This window comes from Anser anser (assembly GCF_964211835.1).
Source record: "Anser anser genome assembly, chromosome: 13".
In the NCBI taxonomy this organism is placed as follows: Eukaryota; Metazoa; Chordata; class Aves; order Anseriformes; family Anatidae; genus Anser; species Anser anser.
In genome coordinates this window covers 15,158,616-15,184,679 of record NC_139734.1, presented here as the reverse complement: position 1 = coordinate 15,184,679, position 26,064 = coordinate 15,158,616, and the positions used below count along the sequence as shown (strand labels likewise).

The following is a 26,064-nucleotide window of genomic DNA, read 5'->3' as shown; positions in this document are numbered from 1 at the left end:
CAGGGGAATCCAATTTGTTCAGATTTAGATGACATGCCTCCAATTATGTAATTCCATTAGGAGGTGCCTGCAGCCAAGTCTGTGCTCACAGTCTCTGCAGACATAACTATAATGGGACGTGTTGCAATATTGCTGTGTGGTAAGCACAACTTTGATAGAGAGCATGACCTGTCTCTCCGAGTCGTGTTTGTGGGAACGGAGAAGATGAAAAACGGTCTAGTTCTACTTAGGGCTCTAATCTGGCAATAAGTTATGTCACTACAAGAACAAAGCTTTGCAATGAAAGGTGAATTTGTAATGGCTATATATTTTATGTATTCAAAATCAGACAGTAAATGCAGCGCTTTGAATATGATCTTATATTCAATTCCATAAATGGAAGATATATTGGTTGCAGTTTTTCCTCTTGAATACCATTTCAGGTTCCTATATACTTGGGAATGTTGGATATTTATGAGAATATAAAGCAGTGATGAAAACGTAAGACTAAATCTTAGCACAGTTACAACTTGCTTTAAATTATTAATCTTTAAGAAGCGTGATAAAAATTCTGCTATGCAAATTCTGCAAGGCTGGGGTTGGTGTACATACACATTACCATGGAGCTATCTAAATAACATCTTTAAAATAATCATGTAATGTTGATGCAGACTTACAGTTTCTGCAGGCAGAAAAAGGCAATTCTAGTGGCAGATCTGTCTGCCCAGGAAGCGGGATGTAACACCACTCATAAATAAAGCTGTTTAGATGAATTTAGCATCACTTGCAATCCAGCAGATCTCTGCAACGCCTTTGGGTAACGTAGCTTAGGTGGGGCCTGGCTGTGGCTCAGCTCTGCTGGGGCTGGGAGGTGGTTGGATGGGGCGCACGGGATGTGGTTTCGGTAGAGGATGCTCAGACCTGTGGAAGCTTCACAAGTTAAAAAGCATTTAATAGCTGTGAAAAGGTCAACGCTTTGACAAGCATGAGAGATCTCGTGCTCAGTCTTGCGCCCTTTGGGCTGCTGCCCTAGCACCTTGTACCACAGGCGGAGGGAGGTTCAGCATGTGCTCCGTGCCTGCCCTGCGCCAGCAAAGCTGCTCCATCCCGCTCCTGCTCTTCTGGGCAGCCAGGTCCAACTCCTGGGCTGTAGGCAGGTCTGTGCCACAACACTGGGATGCGAGCTGTGTGCCCCACATGTGTTGGCTGGTACTAACTAGAGCTTGGATGGGCGTGTATTATTCAAATGTATAGCTTTTATTAGGAGAAAAGCTCCCTAATCCTTACTTGGGGAAAAGTATGAGTGATAGCATCTCTACTTTCACAATCTTTTGCAGTCCTCACTTGAATATATGAAAGAATTTAATAATGTTCTAGGTTAGAGAATGGGCATGCATATGTATACATCTTTAAAATCAATCTTCTCTGACTTTCTTTCCTCTTATTTATGTTGAGAGAGGAAGCCAGCAAACGATTTCAATGTATGATGCATCCAATATCACCTTTCACATAAACAGAAAAAATATGCTTCCTCTGTTGATGCGATGAGACTGGGGCGCATTTAAGTGTCTAGAGAAAGTGTCATTTTGTTTAAAATAGTGTGAAGAGAAGCCCAGTCTCAGTATGTTGAAATGAGTTATGCAGGTGCTGCTGTTTTAATGACAGTGGGGCCGGGATGTAGTTAAAGATGCTGCTGAGCCCTGGCACAAATCGCAGCTGCCGTGAGCAGGGGGGAGACCTTTTGCACCTCGCTGCTCGTGTCCACGTCCCTGCTTGGATGCTTCACCAGAAAACCTTGCTCAGGTGGCATTTGGCAGTGCATTAATCTGGCCTCTCAGCGGATGGCTCAGCCTGCGGATATAATGGAGTGTATCAACCTCAGGTTCAAAGCCCGGTGTAATTTCGTGGGAATGAATTGTTCAGATAAAGTCAGTAGAACACAGTTTCTTAATCTGCTAAATGGGAAAAGACACTGCTGCCTGGCGCTTATTGGATTTTGTGCAATTTGAGGAAGAAATTAGATTGGTTTAGATTAACCCCTCCGGGAATGGACACCTAGGAAGAGGCCATTGTCACTCAGAAGCAGTTGATTTTCAGGTTTATTTATCTGAGCAATCCAGCTGCCGGCGTGACTGAGCAGAACCTGCACTGTTGTGCTGCACTTCTTCATCCTCTGGAGCGCCCGTCTGCTGAGTTCAAACAAGACGGCATCGATCTGCTGCAAACCAGACTGCACCGCGGTGTCGGTGGTGCCAGCCGGTGCTTTGGCTTCTCTCCCTGGTAACAAAGCCCCGGGTGGGCTTCCCTGTTACTCGGGGGAGAAGCAATCATGAGAGCGCCCGTGCTCCAAGGCAAACTCTGCCCTTGGCTCCCTCCAGCTCTGCAAGCCTCCCTGTTTGCCTCCCTCTAAGGAAGAAGCCCCCAAGGTCCCCAAGTCTCCAAGGTGGGCTTGGAAGAGCACCACAGACCTCGCCGTCTGCAGCTCTGGGTGCCAGCACGTTGTTGGATTAAGTGGCAGCAAGCATGTCTGCGTGCAAAAGGCAAAGCCCTCCCAGGAAATGCTTTTCCAGCTAGCAGAGTGAACCAAGCATCGCCGCCTGGCTGTGGAGCCTCCAAAACTCTGTTCCTGGATGCATTTCTGAGCAAAATTGGAAGAGCTTGGGGCCCCCAAGGGGCTGTGCCTTGGCCATACAGTATCTCACCTTGCCACTTGCCTTTGCACAAGTACTTGCACGTCACAGGGGATGTCTGCAAGAAGGTGAAACGTGAGAAAAGAGGATAGTTCACCCTCTTGTTAAGAAGTGAGCTGTCAGGTGAGGGCTGGCTGTGCTTTCGCATCTGTGAGCAGCCGGTGGGAACAGCTTTGCCCCGTGCCCATCCCTGGAGACTGGGCACTGCGGGGAGAGCGTGCCTGTCCTCCCAGAGGTGGCTGGAGGGCAGCCGAGCGCTGATGTTGGGAGAAGGGGTTATTACTCGGTATTGTGAGTGGCGAGAGGAAATGTTCAGCGTATTATATTCTGGGACACCTTCCCAGAAAATGTTTCCTCGTGGTAATTACAGCCGTGATGCCGTAAGCCCGGGCAGTGGCTCCCCTTTGGGTTTTAGGCTTGCAGTAGTGAAGATGAATGGAGCAGACTATTAGGAGAGCTCTCAGAGATGAAGTTTTGCCACAGCCTGTTAAATCAGGAGCCCCTTCAGCGAGGGCAGTGCATGTTCCTCAGCCTGACAGGGGAAATAGCCTGGCTGCAAGGAGGACAGTGATAGCCGAAAACTCGTCCTATTTCTGACTGGAACTCCGAGGAAGCTGCTGCAGCTCCCTCCCCCCTGTCCCTGGACACATGCTGTCTCCTCCTGCATTGCTTGAGCTGGGTTATGAGCTCCTGCTGTTTGCCACGGTGCTGTAAGCCCAGGAGCACTCACCCCCTTCGTTGCTTTCAGTAAGGGGTTACAGAAGATCTGTGAAAGCCACAGGACAGATCCAGCCTGACAAGGGTCTTCTGTAGGCTATCCATCACGGATAACATGCAGACACAGCTGAACATGCCCGGGGAGCTGTGGTCAGCTGAAGGGGACCCCAAGTCCTCCTTCCCCCTCTCCGTGTTGCGTGACGCTTGTACTTAGGTTCTCCTGCGACTCCTGTTTCTCCATTTATATAAATAGATAGGTTTTGGTAACAAAGGAGGAAAAGAAATACATGACAGAAATGTGTGCTGCTCTCTGACCCCGTGGTGTTGTGGGACCCTGCATTGACAGGTCCTGAAGGGACGCGCATCCACTCGTGTCCCTTCCCCTTCAAGAGGACTGCAGAACACACCGGAGGGGAAGAGGAGGAGATCTGGGGCCCGGTAGCCGATACAGGCAGGATTCACTGAAGGAAGCACGGAGTTAAACACAGCAAGTCCTTCACTGAGATGGAAGTAGCGAGGTCTCCTTCTTTGCTCCCTTGAGCAGGGCAATTGTTCTTTCGTCTCTTTATTCTTTTTCCAAGGCAACGGTACTCTCCCACTTCATGCATGCCATGTTTTTGAGGTGTATAGATTTGTGCTCTGTTTTGGTTCCTCACTGGAAACAGATTGTGCGTTTACTTGGAGGAAGTTGACTTGTATCGTGGTTCTGCTCCCAAAGCTGCGCTCCCAGCATCGTTGGCTGCAGTGGTTCAGATGGTGAGGGGGAACGCAGTAAAGTCAGGACTTGAAGCTCCCTGATCGGTGAACTGTAAATTTGGGCTGGAAAATGTGGCTGTACTGTAAAATTCAGGACACCATCTGTTTCATTGCTTGCTTGCAGTAACATTTGTACTTGATAATTAAAATGTCACACACATTTTTAGCCAGCATATAATCCGTGCAGGAGTAGAACTGTGTCTTCTGAAAACCATGCGGGAGATGCTCACGGATAAGAACGATGCCATTTTGAACCATTTCCTGCTGCTTATAGGGGAGTGTTTTGCCATTTTTTCATATTTTGAGGAGTAGGGTGGAGGGATGGGAACAATTGCAGCTTCTTTTGGAAGGACCTGTGAACCTCACTGAATAACGCTGGATTTTTGTGGTTTATTGGATAAAGTACGGTATGTGCTGATTCAATGCACTCAGTCAGTGCTTGGGCTCATTTGATGTTTAGAAAGTCCTCAAAGAGGAGAACTGTAGTTCTCTAGCTAGATCTGTCTGCTTCCCTTTAGCATCAGCAGGAATGTGAGCAGCCTGGATAGAGATGCCAAAGAGGTGGCTTGCAGCCTTTTTCACACACGGACGCTTCTTGACCAGATGTTTGTTTTGTGTTAGGCTGGTCGTGCTGGGGCTGGGCTGGTGGTGCCTCTCCTGGTTTTGTTCTGGCTGGTAGGTTTGCTTTGGCTTCAGTTGCAATCAGTTTGTTTTTAAGGTGTTTTTAAGGATATGCCGTCTATCTTAAGCAAGGCTTCTCCAGCTGGTCTGGCCAAGGGCTCAAAGCACCGTCTATTTGGTTAGCTCTCTGCCTGGGAAGCTGAGGATGGTGAGCGCAGCAGGCTCAGGGCTTAAGAATCACGGCAAGAGGATGCTCAGGGAAAGGTTAGGTTTTGGTCCATCTTTGTGGTGTTCTCACTGCGAGAGAGGCAGAGCAAACAGTGTCGTTTGTGGGCTGTGCGTTCGAGTGGTTTTTGCCCAGCTGGTCGTCACCCTTTCAGCTTGTGCAGAAGGGAGCTGGGCTCCTCTCCTCGGCTGGCCCGGGTTGCTGCGTCTCCTCTTCGCAGTGACCTCAGTGCAGCTGCCAGTTTGGCTGGAGTTTGCTCCGTGGCACTGAAAAAGATGCAAAAACAGAATTTGGTTTTGGCTGCCCTAAAATTAGATTCTGAACGTCTTAATGCAAGAGATTAATGAACAATGTAGGAGGCATCTGAAATCCGTAAAAACGCAATGTGTCTTAGCTGGTATCTGTGCTGAATGTGCTTTCGCTGACCACCAGGAAAGCGTTTGATTAGGTATTGCCAGCTCGGTCTCTGCTTCCCAGGCAGGTCACACGCTTGGACCGTGTAGACGGTCCTCCTGTCAACACAACGTGGTGGACATGTCCCTGCGTTGGTTCAGGGTTGTGTAAGAGGCAAAAGTGTCACTTTCCACAAAAGTGCCTCTCTACGGGCATTGCTGTAACTAATTCAGACTAAGTAAAACATGCTTTTACTAAATGCGTGCGGCGGAATGAGCAGACGTTGGAAACGGGATGTTCTGCTCCTCTTGTGATATCTGGAAATTCTTGATTGCTTAGCTGAAATAAAAACGTCTCCCAGATGAGCTTTGGCACAACAAATACATCGGCAAAGTTTTATTAGAAATGCATTCTGCTATTCCACGAACATTTTAAATCCATTTATGTGAACTATGGGTGAGTGAGATTTTTTAAAATCCTGGTCTGCTGGGAGATATTTAAAGCTCACAGCTTTACGGTGCATTGGTGTGTGCTATCAGCAACTAGTCAAGATTAAAGATGAAGTCAGCAAAGGAGCTGCCGTGAGTACTTCAGGAGGGCTCACCAGCAAGTGGGCACATGAGATGCTTTCTGGGCTGTCTCCTGGCTTAAATCAAACAGTTTGACGACACGCTGGCATTCATGCAGGCTTCTTCTGCGTTGAGGCTCTGGACATTTCCTTGCAGGATTGGGTCCTGTGCTTTTGCCAGGAGACTCCGTTGTAACATATGAGAGAAGGTTTAAAATATTCTAATTGTCTACCGTGAAATTACAGTTTTGTTCCCTGGAGTAGAAAAGTGAGTTTAAATCATTAACGCCACAAGTCTCAGTGATGATTACAGAAATGTTTGCAAGTGACTTAATCAGAATAGTTTGTCTGAGTGGCCCATTTTAATATTATTGCGCTGATTAAGTTTTCTTAGCTAATATGTGTTTCATTTCCAATTCAATTAAATGAGAATCCCCTTTCATTACGTGATATTACTGAAGTGCCCTAGTGGGGCAGGAGCACACTTGGTATTTTCAATTGATACAGATTTCTTCATTATACAATCTCGTGGTGCTAAATGAAATCAATGAAAGCTGAAATTAAAATTGTAGCAAGCTGCAGCTATAAATACGTTGTCCATTCCTCAGCCCCTTTCAGCAATAGGAATGAGAATATATTAGTATCAGTTCATTAATTACATTTCAAATACATTTTCAATAGATGCCTTCCTTTGACAAAATTTTAGAAAGACTATGAAAGATTTTTCCTTGCGTTTCTGTATGCCCAGTAATTATGACAAGCAAAATATAAGTGGCATTAATGTGCTTTTATTATACAGTGTATACGTTCGCTTTTGATTTTAAAAGCATTCTTGTGTAACCTATCATGAGCTACGTTAGCTGGCATATGGGAGATTATCTGCAAATGGCTTGTGAAGGAATGAACATCAGCCTTACGTTTTCTCACGAGCCAAACCTTGATTTTTTATGTATTATTGAAGAGAATTGATTTAGATCTGATATAGTAACAAATGATTTTATAAACACCTCTCTGGAGTTAATTCCCCATTGTGGGATATATGAAGTTCTCGAAGATAATGTTTATGATCTTGAAAGCTCCGAGATTTCTCAAGTGTTGGGGCAGAGCTATTGAACAGTACATATTTTTATATAGGAAGCAGTTGGGAGGCATGTCACTATGATTCAAGCAGTGATTAGGAAATTACGGTGAGTGCTGAGGAAATAGGATAGATACAGCTCCTAAATACGCCTTCACACGTTCACAAAAAAGACAAATAAATGTGTTGAGCTGAGATTGGGACCCTCTAAGCCGTCTTGTTCCTAGACGATATTAACAGCAGAGTTTACAAGTAAAGTGCGCGGGGTTCACTGATCTTTAGTTTCACGTGTCCTGTTTGTGTGGCCGTTTGGTGGCAGGTTCAGAGCAGCTCTCCCCATCCCACGTGCTGCTTTGGTGCCGCTCACCGTGGCAGCGTGCGCGGCTGTGCGCCGCCTGCTTGAAAAGTCACCGCGAAGCAGAGACTATCCGAAGTACTGATTCCTGTTAAATTATTAAAGTATTTTCATCCGGTCAGAGAATATGTGGCTTAGCGCGTTTAAGGCGTATCTAAAATGTATATGAATATAAAGATGAAGCCTTTTTCTTTAATACTAAATATACACTTTTTATAAACAAGAACCTGGAATTTTTTAGAATATGATAAATATCTTAGCATAGTTATCCTGGCTCCATAAGTGCAATGAAAATGTTAGCCTTGGCATATCAATCGTGCTTTACAGATGACTGTAATTTCCTGAATGTCAAAACTCCAAATTTTTCTACTAAGCAAACTTTTCAGTGGCAAAATAGATTGCCTCCATAATATATCACTGTGGGCAGGAAAAAATGAAATCTTTATGTACTGTATTATGAATCAATGAGGCATTAAGATTTTTGGAAGGGTGAGCGGACTCTGGAAAATGAAAAACTGCCACTATTCCATCTCTGTAAACCGCTGCTTATGGAGCGTCGGCTTTGCAAACCTCTATCTTCCACGCCACGGAAATATCAGTTACAAGTTGAAACCAATTCCTGCAACAGCATTTAGATAGGGTAAATACTGTAGTAAATATCTGATTTATGGCAACATCCTGTGGTTATTCACCAGCTCTTTTGCAGTAGCCTAGTCGGCCCGCCTTTTCATTTTGGGAGGTCTGCCATTGCTTTCTAATGAATCCATAGGAGAGGACGGGGAGGTGCCGGCTGCCGTGCGCCGGGGAGGTGCCGTGCGACACAGCTCCTGGGGACGGGGATGGTGCTGCAGCATCCGCGTGGTTCCTTGCACGGGGAGTGGGAAGGCGTTCCTGGTACTTATGTGGATTTCAGATTGCTCCTGGTACTCACGTGGATTTCAGGTGGTGAATTTTCAAAAGACGTCACCCACACCTGTATTTTTCCTAGTGCGCATTAAGGGCAGGATTGTGCTCTGCAACCTGTTTTTTAAGGAATAACTGACTGGCAAGAAAGGCTCTTTAAAAAGCCAAGACCTTGCCTGACGCTGGAGGCAAACCCCACAAATTCAGCATCACTACAGCTCAGCACCTAGCAAGAGGGGAAGTGCGACGTGCTCTTAGCTGGGGCTCCTCTGCCAGCTCCTCTCTTTCCCTTGGGTTTTACCTCCCACGTGCGGCTCCAGGGTCCCAGTAAGAGTGAGAGCGGGCTGCCTCAGCACCGCTGCCGCCTTCCATCCAGACGCCTCTATCGTGTAATGAAGTTCATGAGGTGGGAAGCTTTGCTGCTGGGTAGGTGGTGGTGGGCGATGGGTGTTGCCAACAGGCGCTTCAGCCCCTTTCCCTGCAGCCCGTCGGCCGGGCGGATGGGTCTGGGCGCTGCCACCTCTCCCGTGCGAGGCTCCTGGGTGGAGGCGGCGAGTTCGGGGACGGATCCAGCCGCTGAGTCACTCTTCTGTTTGCCGAGTCTAAAAATGGAAGCTCGCTTCTCTTTTTATGCACCACTTAAAAAAAAAAAAGTGAAAAAGGCTACTGTTCTTGCTGAATTGGTTGTGTGCAAGGGTATCCTGCAGAGATCTTAATAATACAGGCAATTATGAAATTAATACCACTCCGGCAAATCTGCAGGGCAGCTCTCCCCTGCGCAGGCAATGCTGTGGACAATTAGTTTGTGCGTGAGGGTAGCTGGGAGCATGTGTGTGTGTGAGGCTGCATATTTTTTACTTCTTTAAAACCTTATTGTCAGTATACTTGTGTTCCAGGTGCCAGCTCCGCACATATATGAACAGGTACCTTGAGCTGAAAAAATCTTCAAATGCTGCCTTCCTCTGTGCCTAAAGTGCTGCTTTTTTGCAAATCTTTCCCATTTGATAATTTCATGGGCAATGATGGGCTGGTGTAATTGCCACTCTTGCAAAATCCAGCTCCTTTTTATGGGTTCCTCTGGCATTTTTCTCCTGCTGCAGCTACTGTGGGTAGGCTGCTGGCTTCCTACCCCCACCATTAGTGTTTCTAGACAAAACATCTCTGTGATTCATTGGGTGCTGATAGAAGTGAAAACATAATGATTACTTAGAGGAAATGTAAATTTACATTTGCTAAAGGCTTTAATTCACAGCCCTGAAATACTTATCTCCTTTCCTCCTAGGCCCATGTTCTGAGCTAATGCATGTTATGATTCTCTTGTGCCATACTGAGACCAGAGTAAAGGAATGTAAGTCCATGTGTGTGTACTTTTGCAGACTGCTGCAGAGAAGAGCAGGTTTTTTTTCCTCCTCCTTCTCCCCTTTCCCATATTTTTTATATTTGACCTTATAAATGGCTGTAAAAGGGAATGCTGCTGTTCTGACAGCACCTCCGCCAGGTATTGCAACAGGGGGTGGCGTTAGCCACTGCTGTAGGAACTGCTTGTGGAGGAAAAAAAAAAAAGTTTGCACTTTCAAGACGAGCTTCTTTAATAGGGTGTCATTTATGCAGCTAGATTTGGCTGTACTTTGAATTTTGGACGAGGCGGATCTGGGCATTTGGTTTGAAATGATGGAACGAAGAGACGTCTCACTTCGTAGCCAAAGCAATAGGACCGGCCCTGCTCCCGGCCCGCCTGCTGCGCATCCACCGCATCGAGGCTGCGGGGGGGGGAGAAGACGGGGCTGGGTCCCTGAGCAGGCACCCGGTGGACTCGGGGTGGGGGCTGAGGTGGGGAGGTGATAGGGGTGATAGAAGGTGAGGGCGGCAGACCGGCTGCAATGATCCTGCTCCGTGCATACTGCCACCGTGGGATGCTGGGCGTGAGAGCTTCCTCCCGAAGCTCCTGGGGAGCACAGCAGCCCCCTGCCGTGCTGCCACAGTCAGCAGCGGGGCCCTTTCCCTCATCCCCTGGGCTGGGAGCACAGGGAAGCACTGTGGGAAGTGGGTGGGTGATGCTTTTCAGCTGCTGCTTCTGTTGTCATCCAAATCACTGATGTGAAGCATCTGGGACCAATCTGGAGTAGATGCAAGCGTTTGATTCCCAGCGATGTGGGTGAGAGCTTGCCAAATATTTTGGCCTAGCCTCTGCAAACTGTCCTGCGTGAGCATCTCTCAGCCTGGAAGTGGTACTCTCACTTGGGGGGTTTACGAATGAAGGGGTTTTCCCAAGCATGCTTGGTCGGAGCAGGAAGGGCTGTCACCACGATGTTCACCCCATCCTTTCAATTGCGTCCGTAGGTGACACGGTTTGTTAAGGATTCGGGTGAGTCACAGTATTAAATGAACATTTTGCTTCTCTCCGAGCGATCTCCAGACAGATGCCTGCCTCTAACAAATGAGGCAGCAGGGGTATTTCTCTTTGAGGAACAATTTGCAGTATTAGCAAATCAAATTCTCGGTGGGCCACTCTTTATGGGAATTAACCTCACCTACTGGGAGCCAGGCGCTCTGGGCAGCCGGCCTGATGTAATTGAGTTTGACTTCTCCTGGAGACGTGGTGGGGATGATGGATGGGCAAGGGAGACCCACGCCACGCCGGCCTCGTGCCCCGTCTGCTGAAAGTTAAAATACATCAGCTGCAGGGTTTGGCAGCTTTGGAGTTGCACGTGGAGGATTTCTAACCTGTGGTGCTGCGAGGCTTGCACCGCCGGTGTTTCTGACCTTCCATAGCTACGCTGTAAAGTTACGCAGTGCACAAACCTTTTGCGTGTGGTGCAGGATAAGGGAAGAGCGTGGAGCCTGCTGCAGCGGGGTTTTGGAGTGGTGGTGGAGCGAAGACAGGATCTGGACCCATGTGTAGGACCGTCTTCCTCTCATCAGATGAACTATAGAAGAGGAAGAGTTGCTGTCTCAAAAAAAAAACAAAAACAAAACAAGAGCTCAGGTTTTAAAGATGAAAAGAATACTCTTATAAATCAGTTCAGTTTATGGGGAGAGTGGTGAGGATGTTGGTCGTCCTTGTGCCGTTAGTCAATTCTGGTTGATTGCACGTTGTTCCTGGTGCCGAGTCACCAACCATACAATTATTTTTCTTTTTTTTCAGTAGCTCAGTTCTTAATCCTTAGTTTCATACGCAGAATCCCTGCTGCAGGGTTTTATTTCATTTTGTTTGCTTTTCTGTTGGACGTGATACAAATCTCATCCGTCCCTCTGCCCCTGCCCTTTCCATTCAAAGGAGACTTTCCTTTCAAAATGTCTGTCCTCACCTGTGGTGTAACTGGGTTTCGCACTGCCCTGTTAATATACGACAAAGTCTGTAAGCTGACCTGCTGTGAAAAAAAAAATCTCCTAGAATAGGAAACATTCCCAAATTTCCCTTTCTCCCCCGTCTTCAACCAAAGCTTTGGAGACACTTTAGCAAAACTGCCTCCCATTCATTGCACGAGCCCATCTGCATGTCCAAACCGTCTTAGCCAGGCTTACCACCTGGATGAGCTTGACCTAGATGCAAACTGATGTGCTCGAGCAAGTTTTAAAGGGTAGCCTTAGCTTTGCTGGGAGAATGGGACTGTCCCAGTATTTCCCCCTGCTAATCACAGCTCTGCTTCCTCAGCCGTGCACCAAAGCTCTGTTGTCCTGGTTTGCCTTTCCCCCAGGCACGGTCTGAGTGGGATGTCAGGGCTGCAGTGCTCCCTGTGCAAGGGCTGTCGGTTTCTCCCCCTCTGTAGCCTTTGGGAGCCCCTCGTGCTACAGCCTCGTCTCTTAGGGGAAATGGGAGAAGGTCACTCGGTCCCTCCCCTGCTTATCCGTACGCTAATGGATGTAACGTTGAGCAGGTGGTTAGCTTTCAGCTTCCATCTCGCGCTTCCTAGCTCACGGCTTCATCAAGCCAGGCTCAGGTTTCCAGGCTGAAGGCATGGCAGCTGCCAGCACCCGACCTCCAGTCTTCCTCTGCCTCAAAGAGCAATTAAACAGCCTCTGTCCTCTGACGGAGATCGATATTCCTCTGCCGTGGCACCAACAGGACCTAAAAGGGCTCATACGGGTGGAGCCAGCCCCCCCCAGTCGTTGTCCTTGTGGAATTACTGTTCTCTTGGACCCCAGAGCAGTGGTTTGAAGCCTTTCCATTGGGGTTAAGGTGTCCTTCCCTGGGAGCAGGCGCAATAGGTAAAGCCCCTAGGTGGGTGCTGTATGCAGACCCGAGGTTGCTCAGCTGTCAGTGGTTTTGCCAGGCCGCTCGTGGTGGGGTGGCAAAGCAGGAGCGAGGGAGCTGCAGGCTCCCCACGTGCTCTGAAGTCTCTGACTTTACTCAGTGCTGTCATCCCCTAGGGGTTCACACCTCCTCAATTTGACTTCAATTTGCCTTTTTTTTCTTTTTCTTTAATGTTGCTTTTAGAAGCTTGCTACGAGGATGCTTTTTAAAAAAATCATTAGATTGAAAAAATAAAAAAAAAAGATTCTCATTCAGCCCCTGTGCTAGGCAGAGGTGGGGAAGGTGGGGAACGGCATGGCACAGATGCACTGTATGACCACAGAATTATCTTTCAAAGAGAGCAGATGGCTCCATCTCAATAAACCCCTCAGAGAGATTCACCGGAGGTCTTTGAGGTTTCAGTTCGCTTCTTATTTTCTCTGAGGTCTGTGCAGGAAAGAGAGGGGCCTGCTGTGGGCTGAGGAACTGGACAGCTGAAAGCAGGTTTGCGCACTGACTGCATGCTCTGCTCGGTCACTTTTAGCAAAAATCTTCCCACACGTGGTAGAAGTAACACAGCACCAAGAATTTCCTATTTCTAGCCAGCACCAGGGCTGGTTTGGGAGCTGGTTTGTCTTTTGCTCTCTTAGGGCAGGTAAAGAGGCCCTCCGTGCCGGGGCTGCACATAAAGCTGAATCAGAGCCCAGGCAGAAGAGTGGTGTGGTGTGGGACCTGCTGGATCACAGCCTCCCTGGCTCAGCTTTCTCACCCTGGTGGAGCGTGTGTGAGCCGTGAGCTGGGCGTTTATCTGAAGAGAGCCTCTGACCTTTTCCGAGCTCCTCTACGGAAATGGTTCATGCGCAAATAGTCCGTTGCTCCCCAAAATGCTCTCGCTGTAACCTTGCAATGATGTGATAAGCAGAGCAGCTGGTTTAGCACAGGGAGCAAACTCAGCATCGTGAGACCGCTCGGTGCTCGCGGTCCTCAGGAAATAGCTGTGTGCAGGGAGCTACCAGGAAAGGAACAAGTGACTGTCGTACCTTCACAGATTCCTGGTGGCCCCAGGGTCAACCTACTTTCGAAGCTGCCTGCGAGCAACTTTTGTTCTCTGCTTCATAGGCATCCAACTAAACTTTATTAGGAAACCTGTATTTCTGAAGAGGGCAGTTCTTTAAGCTGGAGGGATGATTCACAGTAAAGTCTGAGCTCTACCTGCAAACATTGTCTCGGGCTCTGAAGCACAAGCTTCAAGGAATGGGCAGGAGCTCAACACCCCCTTGTTAAGGTAGCAGAGGGAACAAGCTGTTACGTACGGAGCTAAAAATAATTGCAAAGCTTTGAATCTGCCTCCCAATTGCAGCAGAAGGATGTTCTGAGCACTGATGGCCGAATCCGTCTCCGGCACAGCTCTCACTCGATGGTGCATTAAAGCGTTTGTGACTTTTTGAAGCTCAGTTCAGATAAACGCACAGCAGTGTGGCTGCTTTTTTGGAGCTGCCATGATTTTGAACTTTGATCAGTGTGGCTTGGGGCTAACCCAAAAGCTGGTGTTCCCAAAAGGAATGGTGCCGTTTCCAGTAGAATTTTAACAGGGAGACTGAAGAAGGGGAGAAATGCACAAGACAGCTGAGATGGGCCCAGCAGCTGACAAAGCAGAGTATGACACGGCATAACTAAGGACAGTGCTGGGCCTGGTTGTAGGGCACTGTGCTTCAGAGCAGGTGAGCTACGGGGTCTGCGTGGGGCGTCCCATAAGCCTGCCCACAGCCTGGTTTCCTGAGCACAAGGTGCTGGAAGGAGCCCGGCCACGTCCGTCCTCACTGCAGAGCCCAGCAAGCGGCTTCGTTCAGCCTCCTTCACCTGGTCTCCTTCAACTTCCCTTGACAGGTGCTGATGGAGATATTTGCCTGGATGAGGTGATCGGCCACCTAAGGTGATGGTGATCCATTACGACACAGTTTCTTCCACCAACATACACATTTTATTCATCCTTTTGTTTTTACAATAGCAGCAAAGAGAGGCGCTTTGTCACTGCCTATGACCAAAGAGCACAAAAGGAGAGAGGCTGAAGAATTTGAGCTATGATAAAATGCTCACTGCATTGATCTTGGCTCGGGATTTGTTTTCCTTCTTGCATTAACTCCCCATCGATTGCTGTGATGACCTTAGAGCATGTGGGTTTGCTGGCCGTGTCCCTCAGCAAGCAGCACCCCGCTCTTGCATCCCGCTCTGCTCCCAGCCTCCTCAAACCGCTGATGGTGCGAAAGCGGGGCCGGTTGGTACAAGAAGGGTAAGCAGGGCTTTGCTACGGCCTCTTTAGTCATACTATATGTTACATATAGGCATGCCACAGCTACGGTACTAACTTGTTATTGCTTGAGGGATCGGGTCATTATTTTAGCGCAGGATGGTAGTAAACTGGATCCAACTGCGAGGAGTTCTGGCAGCTGTTAAAGAAGGGGCTTGGGTTTGCCTTGGAGATGTTCTTTGTGCCCACGCTTTGCAATGACGCTTTGGGAAAAATTACCTTCCTCTGAACCATGGCAGGGGCCTTGGCTCACCAAACATGTTTGCTTCCGAGTTCAAAGCCCTCGGAGCCCGGGGTGGCTGCAGCAGCGCCATGGTGAGCCTGCAAACACATGGCAGTGCCGATCGTGGCGTCCTGGCTCTCCAGACATGAGGTGCCGTTGTGTCGGCCACTGATGCTTTATCAGGCTCCTTGGCTGTATTTGGTTTTGCAAGTTTATTGTACTTTCCCTTTATTTAATCATTTATAAGCTTGGATGCTCTAAAAGAGGGGGGGAATGGTGACTCTCTGTGTTTCCTGTCCCCCATGCTGCTGGATGCTTTCAGAGCCTGTGATTCACTTTTGAGTTCACCCAGAGACAATTTTCTGTAAAACATTGACATCTAGTGGCTTTTCTGCTGAAGGAAACGACGGGGAACAAAGGCTTGGTTGCGGGTGGCCAGCCACGATGTCTCCTGGAGAGCAAAGAAATACCCTGTCTCCTCCCCACGCAGCACCCAGGACGTGGCAGTCCCAGCCTGGGGGCTCGGGGCTGCTGGGCACACGCTGCTCTGTGTCCTCATCCTGGAGGAGCGAGCTTCCCTGGCAGGGCTATTTGCTTATTGAGCTGCCTCAATTCAGTTTACTTAAGCAGATTGCTCTTACCCTGACAGCACTGTGTGGCGGGGCATCCTGCTGCCTCTGGGCACCGGGCAGGGACATTCCCCACGAGAAGTCCAGCCTGTAGCACTTCTGGTGCTGCCCTGGCACGTGCTGTCATGTCACAGCCGTGCGTGCAGCCTCCCTGTGTGTGCCACCATCCTGCTGCTCCGAACAAAAGCCTCCGCTTCCCTCGGAATATCTTTTGTTAGAAAGCACTGTAATGCACCGTTCAATTTCCTGTTATTTACTTCTCTGTCCTCTCTCATCTTTGTATCAGGTGAAAGCAGGAGGATAAAATGGTGTTTGCCTGGGCTTTTCCGTGATCTTCGTTTCAGTTCAAGGAGGTTGGGTCTGCTGGGGACGTCCCATTTATCTGGCCTGTGAAAGGAAATGTCTTACAGGAAACGTTCTCCTTGCAGGCATAGCACTGTTGTAGGGCCTGTGCAGCTCAGACCCACGGCTGCTCACCGTGACAAGTCATATAAGCAGCACTTTGCAGGCAACAGAAGGTTGCCAGCCCAGCTCGGTTGTGCACAAAACAACGCTTTGCTCTCAAATGAAGCTCCCGCGTGACTGGGGAGCAGCCTGTGCCCCTCCTCTGGAGGGGGCTGTAAGTGGTGTGGCCATGGAAAAGTCAGAGCTACCGGTGCCTGCTTGGGCTCGGGCTTCCACCGCAAGAGGTGTTTTATAATGCCATTGTGGGTCATGGGGGGGCATCTCTTAATGCCCAGCATGAGCATGTTACTACACGGGCAGCCTACCACAGATGGAAGTTTGGGGTTCCCTTCAGCCTGTGTAGAGGCAAACCCGTTAAGCAGAGCAATGTGTGTGCAGATATCCCTGTTTCTGTTCCCTCACAGGGAAGTTGTTCAGTTATCCTTCGCCTCGGAGAGGTGAGCGCACAGAGGAGCACTCTGCAGCAGGGTTTCTGAAAGCATCTTAAGTGCATCTCCAAGTTTCTATTGATTTTGATTGTTAATATGCCGTGCGCTCGAGACGCAGGAGACTGAACGCTCTGCCTCTCTCGCCCCTTTGCAGGAATTTCTACTATATCACCATCCTGCGTGACCCTGTCTCCCGATACCTGAGCGAATGGCGCCACGTGCAGCGAGGAGCCACGTGGAAAGCGTCCCTGCACGTCTGCGACGGGCGATCCCCGACCACCGAGGAGCTGCCCAGCTGCTACACGGGGGACGACTGGTCGGGCTGCTCCCTCCAGGAGTTCATGGATTGCCCCTACAACCTCGCCAATAACCGCCAGGTCCGCATGCTGTCCGATCTCAGCCTGGTGGGATGCTACAACCTGTCGGTCATGCCGGAGGAGCAGAGAAACAAGGTTCTGCTAGACAGTGCCAAGGAGAACCTGAAGCGCATGGCCTTCTTCGGCCTTACTGAATTTCAGAGGAAGACTCAGTATCTCTTTGAGAAAACTTTTAACATGAACTTCATCTCGCCGTTCACGCAGTACAATAGCACAAGGGCCTCCAGCGTGGAGATAGACGGGCAGACTCAGCAGCGCATCGAGGCCCTCAATTTTTTAGACATGGAATTGTACGATTATGCAAAAGACCTTTTTTTGCAGCGGTACCAGTACATGCGGCAGAAGGAGCACCAGGAAGCACGGCGGAAACGCCAGGAGCAGCGCAAGATCCTGAGGGCGAAGCAGGCGCACCTGAAAGAGCAGGGCGAAAACAGCTCCAGCACTGACTACATAGGGAACGTGGAGCGGTGGCGGCGGTAGTGGGGGGAGCTTCTCAGGAGACTCGCTGGACACCGAAAGCAAAGCAGAACCCAACCCAACACCCAAAGCGGAGCCGACAGAGTAGTCCAGACAAATTAAGCTTCTTAAATATTTGAAGCAAAAAGAGGTTAAAATGTTGCCTTTGCAGTTGCCTTTGCAGTAAATGTTGTACTGTACGTGGAACACTTAATCCTAGTGCGTAATTAAATTGTCCTTTTTAGGTTTGTTGGATTATTTATGAAACACAGGAGCCAAGTAAGCTCATCGGAAATGGTTGCTTGGACATTTATTAAAAAAAAAAAAATCCTTAAATTAGTTATGAATACAAAATGGGATGCTGGAAAATGTTTATGATGCTCTGCTGAAACCTATCTGGGAAGCAAACTCATTTCCTAATAATGAGCATTTAACATACTCTCACAATACAGTATATGAGCAAAACCTTTTCCTTTTGATTTTATCTTAATTTTATTTAATTATGTGTTTTCAAAGGGCACCAACTGCTTATGATATTTACCAAGTTAATGAATGGACAATGAAGGGAACAGTAAAGGTCTAGAAAGAATATTGACTAGTTTTATGTAAAATATTGGCTTTTAAAAGGAATAGAAGTAATTTCTCTAGTTATATAAATATTTAAAATTTTAAACTTTTTCTACCTACTGCTGTTTAGAGTTTTAAGCTTGGTCTAACTCATATTAAAAAAAATATATATACATACATACTTTTCTGAACTCAATGCCAACGTTAAAGGCATTATTTCCAGAAATTTTCAGGTCAATATGATTTTAACCATTCTGGAGAAGTTACAGCACATCTTCATGTTTCATAAAGCCTTTTACCAATTATAATCTTGTGACAGTATCTAATTTTAGGTCTTTCTTACCCATTAGAATACGTAATGCTGAACTTATTATTCCTTAATAATTGGTGATATAAACTAGATGAAATTGTGTTGCGGATATTTGTATAGTGTCTTTAAAAAGTCATAAAAATCTCTAATCCCAGCAATATTATAAAGAGAATTGCTCAATTGAAGAAGTAGATTTACACTTGAATTAGGATTTACTCGCAGTAAATCTTTGCTACACAATATAAAAATAGGGCTGTTTTTTTTACACTCTTGAGCCCTTCTTAGTGACGACAGACTCGCAATGACTAAAAATGATGGAAACAAGTATTACCATAGCCATAGTTACACAGTACGAGAAAGTTGCATGGTGAAACAGGATGCAGGCACTGCTGGAGCTGGAGCTGTTGCCCCATCGGCCCCAGCAGGACCAGGCTCACCAAGACCAACAGGGGGAGGAGATGGGGCTGTAGGTGAGGGGCTCCTATAATCTCTATGCAAAAAAAAAAAAAAAAAAAAAAAAGCTCTGTAAGGCTTTGGTTATAAATTCAGCAAGTTCAGAAATTTTGTACGTAGCCTGCAGCGCTCTTGAGCTTTGCACTGAACGGCGATCTCTGTCCGCGTGCTCGGTCGCGGCTGGTGCGCGCGCGTCTGCTTGGCTCCCCGCTCGGTGCTGGGTGACGGAGGCACCTGAGAACGGCATTCTTCGTCCCGGTATACACGATGCTTACAAGGCTCACTTGCACTATTTCCTTTTGCCTGTAATATTATATACACAAAGAGGGCAGGGGGCATGAAATGCAGAAGGAGGCTTTAAAAAACATCTCGAGGCTCCGCGCCTAAGTTAGCCGAAGGTTGTGTTACGGCTGACGTCGTATTGCGACCTGGGTGGGCAGCAATCCTGCCTGGGGCAAAGGAAAAGCACGGCTGCAAACCAATACCCTGCATTAGCAACTCAGAAGAGAGAATAATGTCGTGTACAGCATTTTTTTTTTTTTAAATGAGAACTGCAGTTGCCAATATGATGTCTCGGTTGTACTTTGTTTTTTATGGGGGAAAGTAATGCGCTCTTAAAACTGAAAGGCACTGCTGGAAACGGGACTTAACCATGAGCGAGCTGGAGGGCCTGTTGCAGAAGGTGCATTTTGTTTTTATGCTGTGGTGTGCATGGTTTACAGAGACTAGTTGCATTTTCTTTGTGTATACTGTTTATTGTATATAGGGGATGTACGAATATAAGGATACCGTTTTGTCATAATCATATCAAATTCTACTGATTTCCACTGTAGATGCTGTCTTATTGTGTAGATTTACAAGCCGATCCACTGACTTTGATTGTGTAATTTAACAATAGAACCGATAAATAAAATTTAACTACAGTCTTCTGATTTTCATGTGATTATTTCTTTATCTGAAGATGCACTGGGAGTTGTGCAGTTCAGAGTGGTAATTTTGACTCAAATGAAATAGCTGTTGGCAGGCAAATATAGGAATTTAAAATTATGGCTTTTCTGAAGTGTATTTAAACTACAGCCTTCAAGAGCAAAGCCACTTTGGACTTCCTCTTGTTCAGTAGTTACTGCACAGGTTTTAACTGCTTTTCTGAGCTTTTCTCAGTGGTGGTTTCTGCTGATTTTAAATATTATTGTCAATGGTCTGCATCACTGAGGGATTGTTCCTGTGTGTGTACATGTATGTGTGTTTGTATACATATGATTGTTCTTTTCTTTTGTATGATACCCACCATTTTTGCACCAGAGCTGGTGCCAGGAGATGCTGCCTTGCAGTTTCCAGTGCGCCCTGCTTTATTGCTTCCTGAGGTATTGTCAAGCACAAATAATAATAATAATAATAATAATAATAATAATAATAATAAAGCAGAATTAGATGCAAAAGCAGATGAGATGAAAAGGAGCAGAATGACCAAAATCAACTAGAAAATATGGTTTTTTTTTATGATTTGGATAGAGGCCTTTCTTGGTGGTTACAAAATGTGCCCTCGGATCAGCAGGACTCACACCGGGGCCGGTAGACTCAAAGGTGTCTGTAGAAGCCTATGCCTTGGCTTAATCCAATTCCCTGTAAGGATGGAGGTGCCCTTCCTTTTGTTAGTACCTGTGGGGCGTTTTCTCTGCAAGGCTTTTTGAAGCCTGAGTGTTGCGGATGGGGATATGGAGGGATCTGCCAGCGCACATGCGTTTGACTGACATGGCTTTATATATTTGTACGCTGGAAGCGCTGCCAGTGGAGCTGCTAATGGCATGGAGGTCACAAAAGGTGCTTCCCTGCAATGAAAAAAGCACCGAACGGTGAAGTCCGGCATAAAAGCAAATGGTTTGGGGGTTGCCTTTTGAGAGGAGTACTTTGTCAGTTGGGAAAACTTCTGCTGCAGGATGGAGAGGAAGGGGGGTGTGTTTGGACAAACTTAGAAGCGGAGGAGCTACGTCCATGAACCAGGTAGCACTCAGGCCCTCTGGTACGTTTTGAAAAGCCTGGGCACATGTTAAGACTCTTCTGAGCAACGAGATGTCTCTGAGTTTCCATCAGACGGGGATGAAGCAGAACTGGTGCTGCCAGCATCAGTGCAGGGGCAGCTGGCGGGGAACTGGGGACTGCTTGGGAGGTGGAGATGGGTAACACTGATCTGTAATGTTAAAAGGAATCTGTCATGTTAAAAGCCATCTTGGCCTCTGCAACAAAATTGATCTGCAGTTTTGCTGGATTGTTCAGTTTGCCCTCCAACAGACTGGGGAGTTGATAGCTACAGTGGTCTTGCAAAGTGCTGTATTTGGGGCAAATATTTTGCATTTACTAAAACTTACCTAGATGGTGTCTAGTACATAGGGGTTGTTGGAAGGGAATCGCTCGGCTGATTTTTGTCAATGAACTTTGCAACCTATTTGTATAACATAATTACATGTTTTAGTATAGCGTAATATATATTTGATTGCACTGTGTCATCTTTGAGTAAAAGTGAACTAACTGGATTTCTATTTCATGTAACTTATAAAAATTTCACAATATCAAAAATGATCAGAGACATGAATGAGACCTAATGGATGCAATGCAACTGATGTTTCAGCTCATGAAAATCACCGAGGAGATGAGAAGAAAAACCGATACATCCCCTCTCAAATTTCAGCCAGAAACATCAGGTAATTGAGTGAACCTGACAATCCAATGCACACCTTCAGCTGTGGACCCAGACTGCTGCGAAATGTTTTCTAAGGGGTTGTTGGATTTAAATCTTTGACTTACAAAAAATGTCCCTGTCTCCAAAACGTTTTGAGTGGAGCTGGGAAAGCTTTGGTTGTTGCCAGACCCTGGTGGGGGGGCCCTTTGGCAGTGCGGTCCCCTCTGCTTTTAGTGCCCCTTCGAGACACTGGCTGTCCCAGGTGTCAGGTAAGGCTTGCCCAGAGTCAATATCCAGAAATGGCTCAACATGACTTTAAAATTGCAGTAACGAGAGACAGGACATGCTCCATGTTTCCTTGCATGCCTTTGCCATCAAGAGTGCCGAGGCGCTAAGGGACGTATTCCACACCAACCCCCGAGCTGGGACCCGCAGCCCGTGAGCGCAGCCCTCAAGGGGACAGGGGGACATTTGTCCCCTGTGGCTGGATCCGGCCCTCCCGAGCCATGCTGGGCATCCCAGCCCGCCGCTACCCGCGGCTCCAGCGTGCCCAGGAGGAGCAGCGTGCACGGCACCGTCGGGAGGAAACAGCAAAACATCTGAACTCTTACCTATGAAATTCAATTCTGGATTTCCTGAAGCAATCTCCCCGTTCCACCAGCCTCATCAGGGAAGAGTGTAATTTCATTTAATCCATTTCTTGAGTTCAGAGTCAACTGTGTTGCCATAATGCTAATATCACTGTTCTGCTATCCCCAGAGACTTGAGTGACGAGCTTAGGCCCAAAATCAAATTTGGCTCGAAGCTTCAAGAGGATCTATCAGCGAAATTACCTGTGGTCTCTACCCAGAAGCTTTGTCATGCGGTTCAGCTCTGAAAGGATGCATTAGGCCAGCCAGGTGAGGTTATATCACTTCTTGTGTTGGGAGCAATGAAATGCTGAAACAATATATATGCAAAGCAATCAAAGCATTTAGAGCGAGGGCTGTGTTCATTTTCAGAATATGAAAACAGCTTTTTGGTATTCTCAGCTCTCTGAACTTGTATTTGCCTTTGTATGACTGCAAATAAGGTTTTCGTTTGCAAGAAGTTGTTGACATAAACCTCGGTATAAACTGCGCAAACTGTATTTTCTAGTGGGCGTTCGTGGACAGAGGGCTGTGAATGACTCCTCGAAGGATGCATTCGTTTGAGCCCTTGTTCTGCTGAAGAGTTCTCAGCTACCTGACCTGGATGAGGAGCCCCACGGCAGAAATTCGCTGTCTGGTGGCACAATGTTCCTTTTGGCAGCGAACAGTGAATTTTCTTGGAAGTTTGAGAGTGATGAGAGCTAGAGTAAGGAAGGACGAGTTCAAGGGGTTAAAAAGCCACCCAGCCGAAGCTGCGGCTCCGCGGCCGCCAGAGGGAGCCGGGGGGAGCCGGAGCCGGGCCCGGGCGGGCTGCGGGGGGGCCGAGCCCCGGAGCCTCGGAGCCTCCTCCCGGGGCTGCCCGGCCTCCGCTTCTCCCCGGGGGCCGATCCCTCGCCGGGACACAGCCACAGCACCGCGGCTCCGCCGGGAGAAATGGGGAATTTCCCCTCCGGGCACGGCGAGCTGGGAAGCGTCTTAACAGACAGCGTTCCGTCAGGATAATCGCTGCGGGATCTGCAGGCGCGGACGTAGTCTTTAATGTCTTTAAAAAATCTCGCACGGTTTCAAAATAATTAAAAGGGGGATTAATCCGGCTGCCAGACAACGCCTGCCTGATTACTGATGAGCGGAGGCTGGCTGAATGCTTGCAGCGCCCTCAGCGAAACGGGGCGGGAGGCGGTTACTGGGAGAGGAGCCGCAGCCGGGAGGGACCCCAGCACCTCTGAGCAGCAGGACCCCAGGGAGAGTTCCCACCGGGGGGCCGATCTGTCCCCATGCTTGGAGCAGAGCCTGTGTGTCTCTCTGGCAACCATTTTGCAGGCCTGGCTTTCACGGGTCACCTTTTGACTCCTTTTTAAAACGAAATCAGCAACACCGGGATGAGTCTGGCGCCCTGTGGAGCCCAAAGCTCCTCAGTAGCTGTCCTCCTTGTTATGCACAGACACAAATCAGTGGCTGTCCTCCTGCACAGACACAAACCAGTGCGACTTTCGCTGTTGCAGGGTTGTGCCGAACTGCTACGGCCTTTCTGCTGCAGCAGGAGGCAACAACCCTTGCAACTGCTGTCACGCAGGGCCGTGCAGCGTCCCCGCGGCCCACGCCACCGGGTCGCGTCCCAGGCGGCAGCAGGGCAAAGCCCGGCTGCAGGGTGCTGCTTCCAGGAGCCCTGCAGCTGTCAGTATACAAAGAACCAAAATCCTCTCTGCGGGGAAGGAGTTGCAATGCATGTCCCTGGCTGAGCCCCGGCCGTCCTGGGAACCCGCTGGCACAGCTGGATAATGCCAGACTGGTGTCGAGGTTGGGACGCCTGTGGCACTGATGGATGGAAGCTGTCTTGTGCCAGTTGTCCCCATGTGCCACGACCTGTGGCCAGTACACACCAAGGCTGTGTCCCCCGGAGCTGTTTGCAGAGATCACTCACAGATTCGCAGTCATTGCTGGCATTTTTGAGTTTTCCTGGGACCTGCCACACTCGTAGTAATTTCTGCCGCTTTTGGTTGAAGGCCAATGTCAGGAACTCCCCTTTTCCCCCAGCACTGTGGATGTAGTCACTCTGGGAGGATAAGTTGTGCTGCGACTGCTTCTGGGCGGTGCATTTGCTGCTGGCATTGCCCCATTTGGTGTCATCCTCAGAGGTGTTTTATGGGCACGTGTTTATTTGGATTCAGTAGAAAAATAAGTCTTCCGTATTTGTGTTTTAAACAAATCCTCCCCACCAGCTCAAGGTGGGCTAATTCCTTGTGTGGGAAGGTGAACGCAGTGAGCAGTTCCCTCCAACGTGGCTCCGTCTCCCCACCACCTAACCCACCACCTCCCTCTCTCCGATGGCAGCGCCTTTGGTTTCTGAATACATACAGACGAAAGAGAGAGAACTGACAAAAATTTCTCTGGTCTCTCTTTACAAGCATCTATTCTCCCCCGGAGAGATCAGCAGTAGGTGTTGGAAAAGGGTGTTTTATGTCAAAATCGTTCACAAGGGGGATTCACAAGCAACGGTGACCTCCCCATGATGGAAACCACCTGGTGCACCCCACAGAGAGCTGCACGGGAGAGGGAGAGCGCCTGGATTTGGGCTCTGTGGGGACCAGGGCTGCAGCCAGAGCACCCTGCCCAGCGCAGGCGTCAGTGCCAGGGCACCACTTGCTTGGCAAAATCCCCCGTCCTCCCTGGAGATGGGGAGCAGGATGGGCTCACGGCATACACACAGCTGTGGTCTGGTCAGAAAGAAGCAGCAATGCTTTAAATCACTTGTCATGCCTCGAGCAGGGGGTTGTGCAGCACCTTCCTGCTGCTCTGCAGCTCAGGCTGAGGGTGCTGGCCCCGGGATCTTTTCTTACTGAGGAGCCGATGGGGGTGGGGGGAAGAGGGGAGGTCTGGAGTGGGGCTGAAAGCAGTTCATCCTCTCCAGGAGCGAGGAGATGGGGAGGCTGCACAAGCTGCTATTTCACCTGTAATTAAAAATCGTAGAGCTGAATGTGATGCTGTGCAAAATTAATGGGGCTGCGTTGTTTATTTACATACCAAAAAATATGGGTGCTTATTGGGAGTAATGAATTGTGAATAAACGCAGCCATACGCTGAATTCTTAAAATACAGAAAAATGTATTCTGTAAAAATGTATGAGAATAATGAGAAGGCTGTCACAGAGCCAGTTCCCTCAGGCCCTGCACGCCCCACTCCGAATTTCCGCACGGAGGACCTGCAGGCGGAGGTGACCCAGGCGGTGCCGCGTGCTGCCGGGCGTCCCTGCGTCCAGGTGGGGTGTTCGTGCTGCCCTCGGTGGGTGTCTAAACTGGGACACCGCACCTGGGTGCTCGTTGCTGAGACAAACGGCGAAGAGCTGGGGCGCAGCCGTGGCTCAGCCCGTGCCGAGATCCCACCCGGGGCGGACACACCGCACGGGGCTCTGCCGAAATAATAAGCCGGCTGCCAGGCCCTGTTCGGCACGCACGTAGCCTCCCATTGCCAGACCAGGCAGGAGAAGCACGGTTTGCCAAAGCAGTTTCTCAGATGGTCACAGATATTTTTTTTTGCAGCAGCAAGAGCAGGGCTGCTCCCTCCCACCGTGCCCTAGAGCTCGGTCAGGGAGAGGGCACGAATTAAAATGAACGCTGGCTGGCTTCCTCGGTGCCCTTCAGAGCGCAGCGGCCGTGCTGGAGGCACGCGCTTGCAGGGCTGGCTCCGTGCAGAACCTGCAGCTCGCCGGGCCCGCGGCCGCTGCTGACTCACGCACCGTGGTGCACGCTTCCCTGCACCGCCCGGTCACGCCATTGCAATGCATTTCTTTTTTTTTCCTTCCCTTTTTTTTTTTTTTTTTTTTTTTGTGGATGACAGAATGCTGCATCGGCTGCCGTGCGTGCAAAGTGCTGCCTGCAGAATTTTAACTCCCTCCCAAGGCCTTTCAGGATGTCACTGCCCATCTGGAGGGAGTCGTGCTGGCTCTTTATCAAGCATCACATTGATTTTAAAATTACTTTGATGGCTCTTTAAGGCAGTGCACTTTTTGTGGCCCTCTGCATTTG

At 48.7% G+C, this 26,064-nt stretch overlaps 1 protein-coding gene across 1 annotated transcript in view; it reads left to right on the top strand.

Annotated features, from left to right (window-relative positions):
• The window catches only part of HS6ST2 (heparan sulfate 6-O-sulfotransferase 2), a 130,364-nt gene extending 110,702 nt beyond the window's left edge, over nucleotides 1-19,662 (top strand). Inside the window, exon 2 of the mRNA XM_083796943.1 lies at nucleotides 16,728-19,662. Coding sequence (XP_083653069.1) covers nucleotides 16,728-17,430 — 703 coding nt within the window. The 3' untranslated portion in view covers nucleotides 17,431-19,662. The remainder of the gene's footprint in view (nucleotides 1-16,727) is intronic.
• Nucleotides 19,663-26,064: the final 6,402 nt, after the last annotated feature.